General features: G+C 34.1%; 3 protein-coding genes across 4 annotated transcripts; 2 read left to right on the plus strand and 1 right to left on the minus strand.

The window, feature by feature from the left end:
- Positions 1-1704: 1704 nt before the first annotated feature.
- LOC108209668 (tetrahydroberberine oxidase) lies at positions 1705-3300 on the plus strand. Its single transcript, XM_017380708.2, has one exon. The coding sequence runs from the start codon at positions 1705-1707 to the stop codon at positions 3298-3300; it is 1596 nt and encodes a 531-aa protein (XP_017236197.1).
- Positions 3301-5420: 2120 nt separating this feature from the next.
- On the plus strand, positions 5421-7016 carry LOC108222493 (tetrahydroberberine oxidase). The gene has a single exon (XM_017396414.1). It carries the CDS (start codon positions 5421-5423, stop codon positions 7014-7016), a length of 1596 nt encoding a protein of 531 aa, XP_017251903.1.
- A 1910-nt stretch (positions 7017-8926) lies between these two features.
- LOC108204505 (DUF724 domain-containing protein 7) lies at positions 8927-18936 on the minus strand. 2 transcript variants are annotated; one of them, XM_064083538.1, is made up of 10 exons: positions 18504-18605; positions 15654-15730; positions 14421-14832; positions 13650-14090; positions 11909-12026; positions 11719-11820; positions 11412-11620; positions 10717-11167; positions 10001-10150; positions 8927-9927 (listed from the first exon to the last, which is right to left on the minus strand). In XM_064083538.1, exons 1-10 carry the CDS (start codon positions 18504-18506, stop codon positions 9257-9259), a joined length of 2634 nt encoding a protein of 877 aa, XP_063939608.1. In that variant the 5' UTR covers positions 18507-18605; the 3' UTR covers positions 8927-9256. The 2 variants fall into 2 exon arrangements, with proteins under 2 accessions (XP_063939608.1, XP_017229469.1); XM_017373980.2 differs by lacking the exon at positions 15654-15730 and having other exon boundaries at positions 18504-18936.
- Between the last annotated feature and the right edge of the window lie 568 nt (positions 18937-19504).

The following is a 19504-nucleotide window of genomic DNA, read 5'->3' on the forward strand; positions in this document are numbered from 1 at the left end:
AGTCCATTATTGATATTTACATAAAAAAGAAAGTTCATTTATTTATTTGGGATATGTGATATAAATTCCTCAAAAGATTAACAATGAAAACTGAATCAGAATGTGCATGAAGACATAGGTGGTGTTTGGCTACGGCTTTTAAGCCGACTTCTGGGCTTATAAGTTAGAAGCACTTATTTCGTACTGTTTGTGTAATAAGTCAAGAAGCACCTATAAAAAGCTAGGAATGCTAGCTTTTGTTTCAGGACTTCTGCTTATTTGCCAAACACTTTAATCACTTATAAGTCTTGTATGGCTTCTAACTTCTACTCCACTTATTTATTTTAAGCAATAAGCATTTATTTTAAGCTCAGCCAAACGGCCCCATTGTCTGTACCACACGTAACAAAAGAGTTGCTCAAGTCACCCAATTTTGAGTTTTGTGATCACCGGTGCATAATGTGTTGAATCCTGCTTTTAACTTTTTCCAGTTACTCAATTATTTTCAAGAAATGTTCCAATAATCAGCCAGCTACGGACTTGCTCAAAGTCTAACAATAATGATATTATCTTATATGTCAACTATTGCTCTTGAAAAACATATATATTATTATATATTTTTCCTAATAACGGGGAATATAGTCGTTTTCTTAACGAGCATATACTCTTTTATACTCCATTGAAGAAGACATTTGGATGTATTTACGAGGGAGAATGGAACTAGAAACCACGAAGGACAAATAAATACAAAGAATAGTGTGAATAAATGTGCTGAAACGTCTATAATGATGATCTGTAGAAAAGAATTACATAAATAATATAGAGAATTCTTTTGGTTATATTTTGCAAGAAATCTATTGCTAAAAGATATTTGCCTAGTCTTTCGCCGTACATACTGTTTATACCGGGCATCTTCAAATCTTTATAATTAACAATGCTGCTTTTAACTAACACACACATATTTTTGGCTTACCCAATTTCACATATATAAGTTTTTCTGAATAAATTTGTGATGACCTTTGTAAATTCATGGATCAAAATATTTTCTTATAATATATATATATATATATATATATATATATATATATATATATATATGAACTATTATATGTTCCATCTCCTGAGTTGACCTATCATGGAAAATGATATGATATACTCTTTCCGTTTCACTCATTTTTCTACGATTTTTTTACTGATCAACACGTATTTTAATGATCTTAGAAAGTATAATTTGATATTTGATTTTTAGTTTTTTTAAATAAAAATTTAATAGTTAAATTTTTATTAAAAAATTTTAAAAATAAATTATAAAACTATATTTTAGTGAAATATTAATAATTAAGTGCGTGTCGCATCTCAAACTTATTTAATTGAGGTGAACAGTGAAAGTCTAATTATGTTAAAATTTTGGACATAGATTGAAAACATGGTATCTAATAAGTTAGCGTGTGCAGTCTAAAGAAAAGAAATGATAGTTTGGTTTTGCAAGACCTAGCAAAGTAAAACACAAACAAACTGTTGCATGACCTTTTCAAAACTCAAAGATTTATGCAATATTCAATGTCGAAGCTGTCAACGGTCTCCCATTTGTGTATTATTAGTACCACTAGGGCTGAATGAAGCCTATAAATACCATGCAATCTTCATTATTCTATCCATATCCAACACTATCAACATTCAATACCATCAAATTCTTTACAAAGTACACAACCAATATCCAAGATTATGAAGATAGCTGCAATTACTACTTGTTTTCCTTACATTCTACTTTTCTTGTCATTTTCATCAACATTTACATCAGCTCAAGATCCTACACACAACTTCCTTCAGTGCCTTAATCATCACTCTCATGACATCTCCGAATCCGTCTACACCCGAAAGAACACTAATTTCTCCGAAACACTGCTCTACTCCATTAATAATTTGCGTTTTGCAAAGCCTGATACGCCCAAACCTCTGGTCATTATCAGGGCAGTGAGTGAATCCCAGATCCAATCCGTGATTTACTGCTCCAAGAAGCATCATTTGGACATGAGAATTCGGAGCGGTGGCCACAGTTTCGAGGGTCTTTCTTATGTGTCCCCACTCCCATTCGTCATACTTGATCTCGTCAACTTCAAATCATTCAGTGCCGATACTAAAACCAACACTGCATGGATTGGCTCCGGTCTCACCAACGGGGAGCTTTATTACAAGATTGGCGAGACGAGTGGCACACTTGGATTTCCATCTGGTTTATTTGCAAATGTGGGTGTTGGAGGCATTCTAAGCGGAGGGGGTTACGGCATGATGATGCGAAAGCACGGCCTGGCTGCTGACCACGTGATCGATGCTCGCCTCATCGACTCAAACGGAAGAATTCTCGATAGAAAAGCCATGGGAGAAGATTGGTTCTGGGCTATTAGAGGAGGTGGTGGTGGAAGCTTTGGAGTTGTTATTTCCTGGAAAGTTAGATTACTTCCTGTGCCTAAAAAAGTGACCGTTTACAAAGTCTACAGAACAATTGAACAAAATCTCACCAGCATTTTCCATCGCTACCAATCGGTTGCACCCAAGTTCCCGAAAGAGCTCATGATCAAGGCCGATGGACAAAGCATTGTCAGCAACATCAGTCGTCGAGCGGATAAGAGGACAATAATATTCTTGTTCGAGGCCTTATACCTAGGCAGCGCAGATAAGATGCTCTCCGTGATGCAAGGCCAATTCCCTGAGCTTGGCGTGGTAAGAGAGGACTGTTTTGAAGTGAGCTGGCTCCAGGCCATGGTGTACTTCTCAGGTTTCGACTTGTTCACGCCTCCTGAAATATTGCTGAACCTCACTGTGTTGCCTCGGCCGGCTTTCAAATCAAATAATGACTACACTGAAGTGCCTATTCCGGTACAAGGGCTAGAAGGTCTGTGGGATCTGATGTACAAACTTCCTCCAACGAAAGCGACTTTACAGTTTACACCTTATGGCGGAAGAATGGATGAAATTTCAGAATCTGCACTCCCGTTCCCTTATAGAGCTGGAACCTTGCTTAAGTTCAACAGGTACGCAGAAACGGATACAGATGAAGCTGAACGCATGGAATGGATCAAGACTTTAGCAAGATTTTTGACTCCTTATGTTACCAAGAATCCGAGAAGTGCATATGTTAATTATGTGGACTTGACGATGGGGAGTAATAATCTCAAAGGTGCCACAAGCTACCAGCAGGCGAGTAGATGGGGGAAACGATACTTCAAGAATAATTTTGACAGATTGGTTAAAATTAAATCGGCTGTGGATCCTGATAACTTCTTCAGACATGAGCAAAGTATTCCTCCCATCTCGGTTTGAAAATATAAGAACTAGTTAGAATCAACCACAACATGTATGTATGATTTTGTTTTTCTGTAACTTGCATTAATTAAAAAGCAATTATTTTGATGTTATATGTCTCTAATATGACTGCAGCGCGCGAAATTGAAATCTTTTTATGAAATTAAAAAGATTGTGAAATTATGTGAGGGCAATCAGAAGATTGAGACCGACAAAGGGTGACGTTGTTGTCCTCCAAATATATTTTAATTATGTATAGTCAATACTCCTTCCGTCAATTTATGGGTCCCTTTTGAAAAAAACTCGCATATTAAGAAAATAGTTGGTTAAATATAATTTTATCTCATGTATCAATAATTAGTACTATATTGATAAAGGAGAATAGAGTTGAGTTCCAAAAAAATCACAAAAAATATAGAGATTTAGTGCATTGAGAAATGAGAATAATGTTGAGTTTCAAAAAACTCATAATTAATATAGAGAAAATTTGTATTGAAAAAAGAGTGGGACAAGTATTTTGAGACAAATTTTTTTTCTTCAAAAAGGACATATAAATTGAGACGGAGAGAGTAGACTCCAATTTCTGCTACTCAATTGACCTTAATGATGAAAATAGGATAAAAAATCTATTTTAACCTGATGCACGGTCTAGAGCAGCATATAAAGAGTTTGGAGATGTTAAAAGCCTGCCCAAAACAAGAGAAGAATATACTGTAATACTATCGCATTTCAAATGTGTGTTAATTCTCCAAGGACTTTGTCTCAGTGTTTTTGATTTTGTTAAAAAATATGACAAGAATTAAAGGAGAATGTGCATGAAGATGAAGACATGACCTGTACCACACGTAACAAAAGAGTTGCTCAAGTCACTCAGTTTTGAGTTTTGTGATCACCCGTTCACAATGTGTTGAATCGCAGTTACTCAATTATTTTGAAGAAACGCCCAATAATCGGCCAGCTAGCCACAAGAGTCGAGACTTGCTCAAAGTCTAACAATTGATAATGATATTATTACCTTTTATGTCAACGATCGTTCTTGAAAAACATATTCTCATGTCTCTTTCTAATAATTGGGCATATAGCGTCTTTCTTTCACTCTTATATATATAGAAGAGACCATTTATATTTAAAATAGATGCTAGTTACCACGAAGGACAAATATATAAATAAAATAGTTCAGAAACTTTTGATGATGTTTAGAAAAGAAGGGCATAAATAAAATTGATAATTCTTTTTTTTGAAGAAAAATTGATAATTCTTTTGATTACATTTTATAAGAACTCTATTGCTAAAAGATATTTGCCTGGTCTTTCTCGTCGTACATACATTTTTAACAAAACATTTTCAGATTTGTATTAACAACGCTGTTTTTAACTAACAAACACGTATTTTTGGCTTACAAAATTTCATTACAATTTTTTCTAGATAAATTTCTGATGACTTCTCAAAAATCATGAATCAAATTATTTTATTATCATGTGCCTGTTTGGCAAGGCGGGAGAAACATTTCTTTTTCAAAGAAGTTGGCTTCGGCTTTTTGTGACCCCTTGGTGTAAAAACGTATAAGCACTTTTTAGAATTTGCAAATGATAGCTTTTGTCTGAGAGGTTCAATTCTTTTCCAGACAGTTTAATCATTTATAAGCCTTAACTTGTTTTTTAAATTTTACTTCATTTTTTTATATTAATCAAGAAAAATTTATTTTAATCTCATTCAGACGGTCTCAGTATATAAACTATAATTTGTTCAATCACCTGACTTGATCTATCATCGTAGGATATACAATTTTAAATAGATATATAATTAAGTTAAAATTTTGGACATAATTGAAGACATGCTACAGTCTAACAAATTAGCGTGTGCAGTCTGAAGAAAGAAATGATAGTTTGGTTTTGCAAGAAACTGTTGCTTGACCTAGCAAATTAAAAAACAAACAAATTGTTGCATGACCTTTTCAAAACTCAAAGATTTATTATGCATTCAATGTCGAAGCTGTCAACGGTCTCCCATTTGTGTATTATTAGTACCACTAGGGCCGAATGAAGCCTATAAATATCATGCAATCTCATCATTCTATCCATATCCAACACTATCAACATTCAATACCATCAAATTCTTTACAAACAATATCCAAGATTATGAAGATAGCTGAAATCACTACTTGTTTTTCTTACATTCTACTTTTCTTATCATTTTCATCGACTTTTTCATCAGCTCAAGATCCTACACAGAGCTTCCTTCAGTGCCTTAATCATCATTCTCGTGACATCTCCGAGTTTTCCTACACCCTAAAGAATACTAATTTCTCCCAAACACTGCTCTACTCCATTAACAATTTGCGTTTTGCAAAGCCTGATACGCCTAAACCTCTGGTCATCATCAGGGCAGTGAGTGAATCCCACATTCAGTCTGTGATTTACTGCTCCAAGAAGCATAATCTGGACATGAGAATTCGGAGCGGGGGTCACAGTTTCGAGGGTCTTTCTTACGTTTCCCCACTCCCATTCGTCATACTTGATCTCGTCAACTTCAAATCATTCATTGCCGATACTAAAACCAACACTGCATGGATTGGCTCCGGCCTCACCAACGGGGAGCTTTATTACAAGATTGGCGAGACGAGTGGCACTCTTGGATTTCCATCCGGTTTATTCGCAAATGTGGGCGTTGGAGGAATTCTAAGCGGAGGGGGTTACGGCATGATGATGCGAAAACACGGCCTGGCTGCTGATCACGTCATCGATGCTCGCCTCATCGATTCAAACGGAAGAATTCTTGACAGGAAAGCCATGGGAGAAGATTGGTTCTGGGCTATTAGAGGAGGCGGTGGTGGAAGCTTCGGAGTTGTTATATCCTGGAAAGTAAGATTACTTCCAGTTCCTAAGAAAGTGACCGTTTACAAAGTCTACAGAACAATTGAACAAAATCTCACTAGCATTTTCCATCGCTACCAATCGGTTGCACCCAAGTTCCCGAAAGAGCTCATGATCAAGGCCGATGGACAAAGCATTGTCAGCAACATCAGTCGTCGAGCGGATAAGAGGACAATAATATTCTTGTTCGAGGCCTTATACCTAGGCAGCGCGGATAAGATGCTCTCCGTGATGCAAGGCCAATTCCCTGAGCTTGGCGTGGTAAGAGAGGACTGTTTTGAAGTGAGCTGGCTCCAGGCCATGGTGTACTTCTCAGGTTTCGACTTGTTCACGCCTCCTGAAATATTGCTGAACCTCACTGTTTTGCCTCGGCCTGCTTTCAAATCAAATAATGACTACACTGAAGTGCCGATTCCGGTACAAGGGCTAGAAGGTCTGTGGGATCTCATGTACAAACTTCCTCCAACGAAAGCGACTTTACAGTTTACACCTTATGGTGGAAGAATGGATGAGATTTCGGAATCTGCACTCCCGTTCCCTTATAGAGCTGGAACCTTGCTAAAGTTCAACAGGTACGCAGAAACGGATACAGATGAAGCGGAACGCATGGAATGGATCAAGACTTTAGCAAGATTTTTGACTCCTTATGTTACCAAGAATCCAAGAAGTGCATATGTTAATTATGTGGACTTGACTATGGGGAGTAATAATCTCAAAGGTACCACAAGCTATCAGCAGGCAAGTAGATGGGGGAAACGCTACTTCAAGAACAATTTTGACAGGTTGGTTAAAATCAAATCGGCTGTGGATCCTGATAACTTCTTTAGACATGAGCAAAGTATCCCTCCCATCTCGGCTTGAAAATATAAGAACTAGTTAGAATCAACCACAAGATGTATGTATTATTTCATTTATTCATTCTTCTCTGACTTGCATCAATAAAAAAGTAATTATTGTGATGTTATATGTCTCTGATATGACTCTAGCGAGATTTGAAAAGCCTAGACTGTGGTAACCGTTAAATGTTTTAATTCGAAATAGTTATAGATATCATATCTTCGTTACTCTTTGCGGATCATTTATACTAATTTAAATGTTTTAATTTATACTAATTTTTGAACTTCTGAAATTCTAAACAAAATCTTAATTCACAATTACTTCTTCATTTCGGAATAGATCATGTCATCAAATAAATAATTTAGATAAAATTCTTGTTTAAAATAAAATTTATTATTCATATAATCTCATAAACCACATACAAAAATTAAAACAAATTACATACTAACAGAGTTAATTATCATCTGGATCACTTATCATCTGGATCACTTATTCCAGTCCAATATATCATCCGCATCACTGCGAAATTTTTGATCTCACATAAACCACTCATCATACTAGTGGTTGCATGTCGTTAAATCGAATCAAAATATATGTTAAAATTAATTTTTTTTGTTAAGTTCAAGTTAACCATGAAATTTAACATTACTCATTTGCTTGTTCTTTCGAAACCTAAGCATATATGCTTGTCTTTAAATTTTGCAGCTCTTGATTCTTTCAATTCCAGTAAAACTAGAAAGTAAGTAAATCAAATACAAAAAAAAAAGAGATTTTCTATTAATAAAACTAGAAAGTAAATAATTATATACAAAAAAATATGACAAAAGATTTTATATTAATAACACTAGAAAGTAGTATTAAGCTTTTAATTCCAGTACAAGTCTAAAACGCCGGATACACACACTTATATTTACTGGGGAATGAAGTGAAGTGGAATACATAGTTAGCAAAAATAGCTATTATTTTTTCACCTCGGCTGCTACCGTTAGCTTTTTTAATTTGATTTACCGGAATGCAACCGTTAGTTTGATGAGTGGTTTTTATGAGATCAAAAATTTCGCAGTGACGCGGATGATACATTGGGCCAGAATAAGTGATCCAGTTGATAATTAATCCCGTACTAATATAAGTAATATCATGTATCATATGAAAAAGGGATTTGACTTTGCTAAAATAACAATCAATATCTGAATGATTGCATACCCTATTTAATTCAAATATCTCTATAAATACTAACGTATATATAATCATGTTTAAAACACATCTCCGAGATTCATAATAACATAATTATCATAAACACGTTTTGGAATCTTAATGCAAGAATACTTATTACAATAAAAACATATTAATTCGTGAAAACGAAAATTAGTCTAAACAGCTAAATATCATTCACTGTCATTTCTCCAGTCAAGCTAAAGAAACTATGATAAATACTATTTTAAAGGACTACTCTAAATATAAAATTACAATGAAACAAGTTAACGTAATTCAGCGGCTCATTCGATAGCAAGGGTAGCTAGTTCTATGACTGATCGTGAGGAGTGGTTCCAAATTCCCTCCTTTCTTATCGATGTACTGGATCAAGACTTGAGTTATTAATAATATTTGTTTGTTGATTTCAAAAAAAAAAAAAAAAAAAAAACTACACCCTTCTTCTATCATCTCTATTTTAATCCATTATTTATATTTACATTTGATAGTGAATTAAAAGGAAATATCTATTAAAATATATAGAAAAGATAGTTCATTGATTTATTTGGGATATGTGATATAAATCCCCAAAGATTAACAATAAAAGTTGAATCACTAGTACAAAATTAGTTCATAAATTGCAAGTCAAGTCATTAATTTGTTACACAAAATATTCACCATGTACTGGTGTTTATCACTATTTGCAGTCATGATTCTGATTGTTTTTAACTGAAAGAATCCTCTGTAACAAACTTACCAGACAGCACTGTTTTAGCAAAACTGAAATATCCTTCACAGTTTCATTAACTAAGTTGACATACACTAACATGTACGCTGTGAATATTAATCATAATAACATTGCAGGCCTAAATCTGCAGAAATTAATCACCCACACTTGGGGATTAAAAATTAAAGAGAAAGGTCATGATAGAAAAGACGAGACATTCATTGCAGAGATGGGTGCACCTTGGACCAGTAGCTCCCGGTAACTAGAGCAACACACTGACCAGCTTTCACATCACAGCGTAGGTCGACAAGATTCCATTCAAGCTTGCTTTGTAAGCACAATCACTTCATGCCCCTGGCAAAGGGACAGCTACCAAGGCTTCAAACTCCAGGCTCGCATTCTTGATGCTGCTACTTAATTCATTAGATTTTACTTCCAAAGCAGCTATACTTGAATCCTTTTCCCCCTTGGTCGACAAAACCAATGCACGTTCTTCTTGTAGTAAACGTATCTGATTATCTATCTCTTCAATTCTTTCATCAATTTTAATTTTGTCCTGGTTTATCTCCTTGATTTTATCTGTAGTTTCCTTTGAGTTGGCCTGAAGCTCTTCCTGCTTATCCTTGATTAATAACAACCTGAGAAGACGATCCCGTACTACCTTGACATCAAAACCATTTTTTTCCAATTCTGTAAGAGTTTCCAGTTTGTCCTCTATGGTGCTTCTAGGATCATCAATTTTCAAGGTGGATGTCTTCTCAACCACACCAGCAAAGTTGACCATTAATGCTATGGCCAATCCTTCACGAGAACTCTCCTTTCTGGAGCACAAAGATTGAAAATGCGGCCTCTGTGGCAGCTGGAGGAAGACTTCCATAGACTCAATGGACTTCCAAAGTGAGCTGCTCTTTACAAAAGGTAGACTATCATCATCGTTAGATTGAGAGGATAGCATAGCAATATCTTTAGGGCTCCTCTTTGAAGTACCTGGCTCCATATTCATTCCCTGAGAGGCACCTGAAAAGACAGAATTCAATCAAAAACTTGCTTATCCACGTTAACAAGTACAAGCAATATGACACTAGCTTACACGTGGCACTAGTAGCTTTCGAAGATCCCATCCACATTGATAGAGGCTGATCATCAGACAAATTAAAGGTCAATGATGTTTCTGCTTCTTTAATCAACCCATCTTTTGCATTAGCTTCTGCTATTTTTCCTGAACTTGCATCTTTGGGATCTGTAGGAGGCATGGACAAAACGAATAATTGAAAAAATCGTAACAAGCGATCTGTTAAAATTGATTGGTAATTCAGAAAGTTATAATCTGCTGTCATATTTAGTTTGATAGAATTTATGTAGAAATTTTACAGAAAATGTGAAGGTGGTAACAATGATGATCATATTAACAAATTGATGGGATTGAACTACACTTCATATTTCATAACTAAATGGACAAATGTCATGCATCAATAGTTATAAATGTAGTTAAAATTTGTACCTCTCTTATTATTCTGTTCCATTCAACCAAACACACCCAATTTTTTTTTTGAATATTCTAGAAACACAAGTCCAAAGGCTCATAAAACAAACAAAAAGATCCACATGACATCAAAATTCTCAACCCAAGATAATTTCTACTCACATTTGTTTCTGGAAATGAGTTTTTCAAAAAGAAAGATATAAGCTGATAGTTGCAAGTTAAAGTCATATATGAAAGTAAAATAAACCTATAGTTAGGCAAACAGAAGCAAAATGATCCAAGCATATGATCCTTGTCAGTTCTTGAACAGAGAGTTGGTGTACCTTGATTCAGATATTTAGCATTTATGCGTGTAGATCGCCGTGTTGCTCCCTTTGATGAATCCATTTCATGATGTTCCACTTTTTCCAGAGGAGAGACTTCTATATTCGTGATTAATTTGCTTTCCTGATGTGCTGAACCAGTTACGATCTTTTTATCAACACCACGCCTTCCCTTTTTAGATACAGAACCATGCACCTGTGCTGCTTTCAGTCCCACCACTACAGGCAACACTTCTGAAGCCGTGTCTGCTGCAACAACACCCCCACTCTGTCGACTAATTTCAGGGCTTTTTGCCAACTTCTTGCCTGTATGCTGACTAACTTCCGGGCTTTTTGCCAGCTTGTCTACATTCTCCTGACTAACTTCAAGGTTTATTGTAAACTTCCTGGGACGCCTTCCCCTTTTTCTTTTCCCAGTACTTTCTTTGTGCCCTTCTAGTTCGTCAGCCTCCTAAGAGTGTACAAGTCATCAAGGTATTCAAAAAACAATCAACATAACAAAGACAAAAGTCAAAAGTGAACAGGGTACTAAATTCTGCAGGGGTATGGCTGACAAATGGAGCCGATACAACACTACTGAATCTTCCTGCCATTACTCATAAGGCTAACATGACTAATAAGACACAGAGGAAAAATGCCAAGCTTGCACGGAACACGAGAATGGAAATCGTATCCCCCACTTTTAATCATCTTACCTTGGTCGCATTCACTGCTGGATCATGGTATTGCTGCTCCCGGTGTCCAGAAGGTTCTACCATTTCTTCAGGGGGAGTCGGCGGAAGTTTGTCAGACTGGCTGGCTTCTATTACTTCACACTCCAAATTACAAGTCACAGGAACCTCTGTAACACACTCGCGTTCAACAAAATTTTCTTTAGTACATCTAACATCATCATGTGTTTTATCTGCAGGAACATCAACAATTGTCAGCGGGAAAGCTAACCCAATATTTTAGAAGTGCTGAGTGCATGAATCATAGTATTATACTGATTCAGTTAAATACCTTCTAAAATTTTTCTGCCATTTAATTGGGCTATAGGCAGCATTTCGTTGTTCTTCACTAATGGCTCTAGTGAAAGATTGCCTAATTCACCAACAATTTTCTCTGCAAAGATAAGGCATTAAAAATTCATTTGTTAAGAAAATTGTACATATATGATTTGAAGTGTCTGTAAATTACATCAATGAAATACCTCCAGCCAAAGCCTGTGTCTCACTTGTTGGCGATTCTAGTAGTCTTCCCTCATATATTCTCAGAGAATATGTAGTACTTTTTGATTCAACAGGTTTGTAACGTTTAACTTTACTCCTCTGCACAAGTATAAAAAGAAAAACAAATCAGGACAAGTACAAATCAGTTTCCAAAAAAAACAGATGACCATTTCAAGCGAGCATGTGATTCAGAAAAAAGATAATTTAATGTCTATTTGTATCGGATAACATAAAATGTGACCACTAATAATAGCCTTCTGAATCTACAAAGGTACATCAACCAGACAACCACTTAGATGAAACTTTCAGTTAAGCACAACTTTAGGGCTTACAATATTAAGCTATAAGATTCTAGACTTATAGTTCACTACAAACAACTCTAAATGTTAAGTTATATAGCTTGGACTCCTAAGCTATAAGATTCTAGAGTAAAATCTGCCGACTCCATAACTTTAAGGAGACGAGATATATAATGCGTTCTTTTTCGGAAAGAATTTCAGTTCACTATATAGGAACAAGTTCAATGAACATGTCAATGCTTAGACCATCTGGCCTTTATATCAACCATAATCATGTAAAATAATAATACTAACTGCTCAATTTTTCTAGCAGGGACCAAGAAAACATCAAGAGGGAAGAAGCACTAAGATATATCTTTACCCCCTACCGAGGTTATCAATAGAAAGAAGCGACAAAGTAATTGGTTAGTTGGGGCAGACTATGAAAATAGATCAAGGAGTGCATGGTTCATTAACTGACTACTATTGGCTTGATAGTTATAAGATGCACACGTTCATTTTCATCTGTAAGAAGCTGACAAGTACTAGTAAGAGAACAGCTAGAACCTTGACTATTTGCTGAACTTGGTAAAAACAACCAGTAAGAGTTAGAAGTGACAAAAATCAACAAGAAACCTAACAACAAAAAAAAAACGAATTTGGGTCGGAGGCTTTAGTTTGGTGTTTGGGTAACCGTCTTAAAATTAGGAGGGAAAAAAAACAAATCATTTTTGGGTCTACCCAAAATTCTCAAACCCAACCCAAATATCATAATATTATATATGTGACAACACTCTACTCGTAATAATGTAACCACTACTACAGGAGTACAGACCATGAGAGTAAACTGCATCTATAACGTACTAATACTGTTAAAGACCCTCTCTCTTTTTTTTCCAGCCTCATGATCATACATATCTCCACCTCACTCACTAATCTGCCATCACTCAGCCCTTTATTTTCATCCTCACATAATGTTTTCTTCTTAAATTCTCTCCCTCTTCCCCTCCCTTTCATCACCAAGATCAAAAATCGCTACTGGAAATAAGGAATGGAACACATAAAGGCCCACTCTCCTGATTACTTTGCAATGCGGTGGCACAATGATATGTGTTTGATCTCATTTCTCTGGGATTTGATGGATTATTATGCTTCATTTCTTTAATTTTTTTGAAAAGTTCTGTATCACATCAAAAATACAATGAATATGCATGCATGTATGTGTATAGATTTAACTTAAGGGTTTTGTGGAAGATGGTTAACCTCTGTGCATTCTGGTTGTGTTGGGTTATAAAAATTTTCAACAGGATAAAGCTCCGATTTTACATTTTAACACATTCGGAAGTAGTGTTTATTCCAGTTCACCCATATTTGGAACCTTAGTCTTATTATTATGATAATCAAAGTACAAAATATAAAAATTCAATGTACATATTTGACTTACAGCTCTCTTTCTTCGAGTTGTTCGAGAAATTTTATCTGACAGCTGGTCACCCATAGATTGTTCTAAGTTAGTGGTTTTAGCACCCCCATCAGTTCCGGTGGCCCAACCAAAATGTATTTCTTCATCACGGTTACCTACTGAAGATGGCGTCAAATGATTTGTTGACATATGTGAAAGATCAGCCATGTCTGCCTGTTTCATCATTTTATTCTGCTCATCTGTATTAGGACCAAGCAGCTTTGTTTTTTTCCTCTGCGAAAGCGTAGATGGTTCAATATTCGAAGGAGCTAACCACTCATTTCGTATGTCCAGTAAGTTAAAGAAACTAGTTGCTCCCTGTGCAGCATTTTCCTTGAGTGTGGTCAAGCCACCTGGTACAACTAATGCAGTCTGATGGGGATTCTTTGCTGATCCTTGATGATCTGGTGACTGTAAGAGTTCCTAAAATACGACAACACAGACACCATTGGAATAACTAGCTAAGATCTCCAAAAAAAACAGTAGTTCCTACTATATCTTTAATCTATTACTTGAATATTGATGGGTCCCACAATTTACTCACTTTATTCTCGTTTATTAACCTCTGTGCCCAGTCCCATTGTAAACAATCTGACGGGGCGAGGGAGTATAACTTAAAAAAAAAATAAGAAAAAATCACCACCACAACAAAAAACCATCAATCGCACTCCTGACCAATGATACATAATGGGGGACCCAACTCAATTCATAAATGCTCAGCTACAACTTTTAGTGATGAAGTGAACAGTCTACCTGGGATGCACTAAACCAATTCCCCTCTTTCCATTCCATGTGTGCTCTTATTTCTGACTGATTGACTATCCTCTGTTTCTTGGTTTGCTTGAAGAAAATAAGATACTTACTATCAGGTAGTTCTTTGGTTATCACTCCACTCCACCAGCCGAAATCAAGGTAAGCATCTACCTTCTCCAACAGATCATAATTTTTCACAAACTGAGGCGGTGAAGGTCGAATATGAAGAAAATCAACTTTCACTCTTAAAGACTCAGGAACCCCATTTTTCCCAATGCACTGATACTCTACCAGGAAACAGTTGTTCCCAGTCTCTTCTTCTACAACTGCCGGGAACCAAACTTCACAATTCTCTACTTTCTCAAGAGATACTTCTACCCTTTTTCCTTTGCTAAATAGCAAGCTTGTCATTCTCTTTTAAGATATAACAGAAAGAAGAATATCATAACCAGAGTTGAAGTACATTGACTGCACAATGCATATTGACCGGACATAATTCATCTAAACAACATCAATCAAGAAACCTTAAAGGTTGCATTTTCTTTATATATAAAGTACAAACATAAACCAGATTTTTACAAGTTATGACTAAGTAGACATGGAATCAGTATTTTACCTGCACAGAAAATATTAAAAAAAAACAAAATAGAACTGACATTCAGCGAAAAAACAGCTAACAATAAAGCAACATATAAATAGGTCTGACTAAGTGTCCACATATATGTGCCAAAGTTTGCATTTTAAAGGTTTTTCTAATATTCTCTCTGCTTTTATTTACTTTTGTATGTTATTCTCCAGGAAAGAAAATAAAATATTAAACAAAAACAATAGATTATGCCAAGATGAAAGTTCCCAGCTAGCAAAAGCAAAAGCTTTAAACGGTTATTGATTATTCATGAACATAACAAACTCCCATCGTCACATAACAGAATATAAAGATAACAAGCTTGTTGAGATCACTGAACCCTAAACACCATCACTGATTATATCCAATATAATATAAAATATATAATAAGTGTAACATGGAAATTCCCCATCAATATATTAGTTGTTGCCTTGTATTATAAAAGGTCTAGATTTCGATACTTGACAATGATAGGCCAGTTGGAGATTGGTTATTGATGTAGATTGTTAGAGCATCTCCAACCATGTAGAACCCTTAGCTAAAAATCATTAATATATACTATAAATATAAACTTATAAACTTCAGAGAATATGTAAAAAAAACTCAACTCCAATGGTACATTCTCCTTGATTATAAATATAGCCAACCTCCTGATGTTGGCTATATTTGTCGAACCTCTACAGACCTGTGAGAAATTTGTAAGAAGATTTCACATAATTTATTACAATACTGAAGTGATATATTCTATTTATAACAACCTAAAATATTAATATCATACTATTTTTAAAATATATCCAACCAATATAGTCAATACCATCAAAGCACAATGTCGTTCAACAAATTTTACAAAATGTCCTACAGGTCCAATTTAGCCAATCCCGTTGGGTATGCTCTTATTGCTACAAAACTACTATGGCAAGTGATTTATTTAAAAAAATGAAGCATAAATCCAAAGGTCGTTAAAAGCATATACATAACTACTTATAACCGTTAGTTGATAAATTTCAGAAGTGCTTATTATAGGCATATTGATATTTACAATTGTTGTTAAGAAAAAATGTGGTAATAGTACCAAAGCTTTATTGGAAATAACTATATATTAAATAATAGTTTTAAGTAGCATTACTAAAATTTGGTAAATTATATAGTCTACTATAAGATAATTATCTACATGTACAATACCTACTAAATTTATATATATACTATATAGAAGTGCTAAATTTATAATAAAACATTTATGTACTTGGTTCAAATTAAATTTTATATTTATTTATTTTGAAAATGATATCAAGTGACTGAAAAAAAAAAAATTAGTATGCATTACCGAAAAAATGATAAGCAAAATAAAATACAACATAACAAAAAAATTATAAACAAGTCAAATACATATAAATAAGGACACAAAATACTAATACTTAAGTAGTTTTAAGGGAAAAAGGTCCCTAGCTAATAATCTTAACAAAATGAATTACTAAGGGTTTAATAAAGACACTAGACATCACATATAATATATTCAATATGCTAATGTAAACCATTAACAAAAATTATTTTGAAAGTTAATGCCTTCAAAGAACTAAATTGAAAATGGACAAATATACAATTAATAATAGTCGATCCGAAAAAACAAATGGTAAAAAATTGTGTCATATGATATGCTAGTTTTAAAAAAAATCTTTTCAATTTTGAAAAAACAAATAAAGAGTCATATTAAAATTACTTTACCAAATATAATAGTTGAACTCCACCGGTGAAAGAATAATCACTACCTGCTTAAACCAAATACTCATGAATGCATGATATCTAATTCAGTGCTTAAAAAACGCCGGGGACAAAGATAAACAAAATTTTTAAAATGTATCACCATAAAACAAATAAAGGCACTGCCCACACAAAAAAAAAATCACAAAAGTTGAGTTCATTTATTTTATAATTCCTTGTATTGGGTTACGTTTCATGGTTTTACTCCACCCTCTATAAGGAGATTTGCTCTTGTATTACTTTTTAGAAATTATTTGAGATCATTCATCTTTTCTCCTTGATGTAGTTTGAAATTCTAAAGGTACCGACGATGCAGTTAATAACCCTAGTTTTTGCTAGAGCTACCGACTATGCAGTTAATAACCCTAGTTTTTCCTAGAGGTACCGACTATGCAGTTAATAACCCCAGATTTTGTGATGGAGTAATGCTTTCTTTACGGTTTATCCACCTATGCTAAATCCTTTATGTTGTTTGCTTTAATTATTATCTTTTGTCCTACATTTTCATCAATTGCCTAATGCATAGATCTGACAATAACAGGATTCATCGCATCTACCTATGACGTTTTTGACATTATTTCTCAAATGCACATTTTTGCTTGGAAGAGTTTCACACTTGTACACTAAACCAGTTGCAGTGCTATTTAAAATTAAAAGATACATACAGGGTCACTTACACTACAAATCACCCATTTGCAATAATACATATTACTCCCTCCATCCCATTTTAAGTGTCCACTTTGCCAAAAAAAAAATTCCCAAAATATGTGTCATACTCTTTAACCCATGCAATTTTTTACTAGTTCCAATATAGTATTAAATACAACCAACTTTCCAATATGAAGAAAGGTCAAATACACAATAGGAGTGGTGCTATATGTGATTAATATTTATAAAAACCAAGGTGAATAGGTGTGTGAAGATAATGATAAAAACATTACATTAATTGTTTTTTAAGATAGTGTGAAATTTGCAAAGTGGACACTTAAAATGGGATGGAGGGAGTATCATGTAGTCTGAAGAACAATTTTACTTGGTTGAAACAAAACACGACAAAACTCGAGTGGCTTGATCTACAAATTTAAAATTATGGGGTTCCTTCAATTCTTCGGTTTTCGTACACACATACAACGTGCCTTATGAAATCAAAAACCTAGTTAATAAGACCAAATAGTCATATTCCCAAATAAAAATACTCATCTAATAATTTTTAAAAGTATTGCTGTTTTAAAATATGTGAAAGTTATTCATTGCATTAATTACCAATCTAATTTACATTAAATTGCAGTGAACAATGTAGATTATATTCTTCCTAGCATGGTAAAATCATTATAGAAGAAATATTACTATCTTGGTGTTCATACTATAGTAATTCGTTCTTCTCTTTGGGGCTTGGGCATATATACTTCATGTATATATTAACATACTTCAGTGAAAGCAATCAGATTATTTCCTGCACGAGGTTTAGGATTTGTAGGGGCAGCGTTTTCCACGCCAACATCAATCCTAAACTTGTTCATTCTCCTTAACAAGAAATTCCAACCGCAGCCATTTTATCTAGTCCTGGGTATATAAATTAAAAACAAGGCCAGTTGTGAAATTTCTGTACATGTCGAAAAATTCACATTACCGGCATTTTCAACAAAACCATATAATCATCAATATATGCAAATAAACATAAAGACACATTAAATTATTACCATGCCAAGCAAGGATGTCAGCAGCCAAGACCAGTAATCAGAACCTCCTTCTTGGGTCTGATCCACATCACTCTGACCCAATTTCAGAAAAAACCCACAAAATCAATCAAACACCTTAGCAATCACACCTTAAGAGACATTCACAACTTAATCAAGCATGAAGACTGAATCTTTATGAGTTCTTGATGAAAAAGATTGAAACTTTCAATAGAAAAATGATGGGGGTTTTGTTTGTTTCGAGAAAGATTAAAGATTTCTATGCAAGAAGACCCTTTCGACAAGGGAAGAAACTAAAGGGGTTGTTCCGAAATTCAAAACTTGAAGAGTTTTTTTTTTTTTTGATAAATCAAAACTTGAAGAGTGGTCAAGTAGTAATAATAGGAATCATCTGTGTATACATGAACCACCCATTCACTGCCCCCCACTTTGCTTTTAGCATTTCATTCCAAAAAATCTAAACGCAAGACCATTTCTTTTCTTTTCTTTTTTATTATTTACTTTTTGATAATTTAGACTTACAGTTAACATTAAGAAAAGTAATTACAATTTACAAACCGTGAATATGAAATTTCATGACTTAGAAAAAAAATTCCGATCTTATTTATGCTAATTTAAAATATGTATAATTTTAAGTGTTAAATTTATATAATTTTTAATAAATTTATTGTTGTGAAAATTAAATTTTTGATATTGACCTTTTTTGATTATATTTAAACTCCATAACAAAATTCTTCAGATATTTTATCATAAAATTTATGTTCACTCGACATGTTTGACCTGTCAATTCGGAATTATTAAAAGTAATTGATAATTTCTATAAGTTTTAATCACTAAAGTATAACCAATAAATTACAAATATTTTTTAAAATTTAATTAAAAAATTAATCAGATATTTTTGATATTATGTTCAGACCACCGCCACTTTGGATGAAGTCTGATTACAAAACTTATAACTAACTTAAAATAATTTTATTTTATTTATTATTAAAAGAGTGAATAGC

The sequence above is a fragment of the Daucus carota genome, chromosome 1 (assembly GCF_001625215.2).
Source record: "Daucus carota subsp. sativus chromosome 1, DH1 v3.0, whole genome shotgun sequence".
Lineage (NCBI taxonomy): Eukaryota > Viridiplantae > Streptophyta > Magnoliopsida > Apiales > Apiaceae > Daucus > Daucus carota.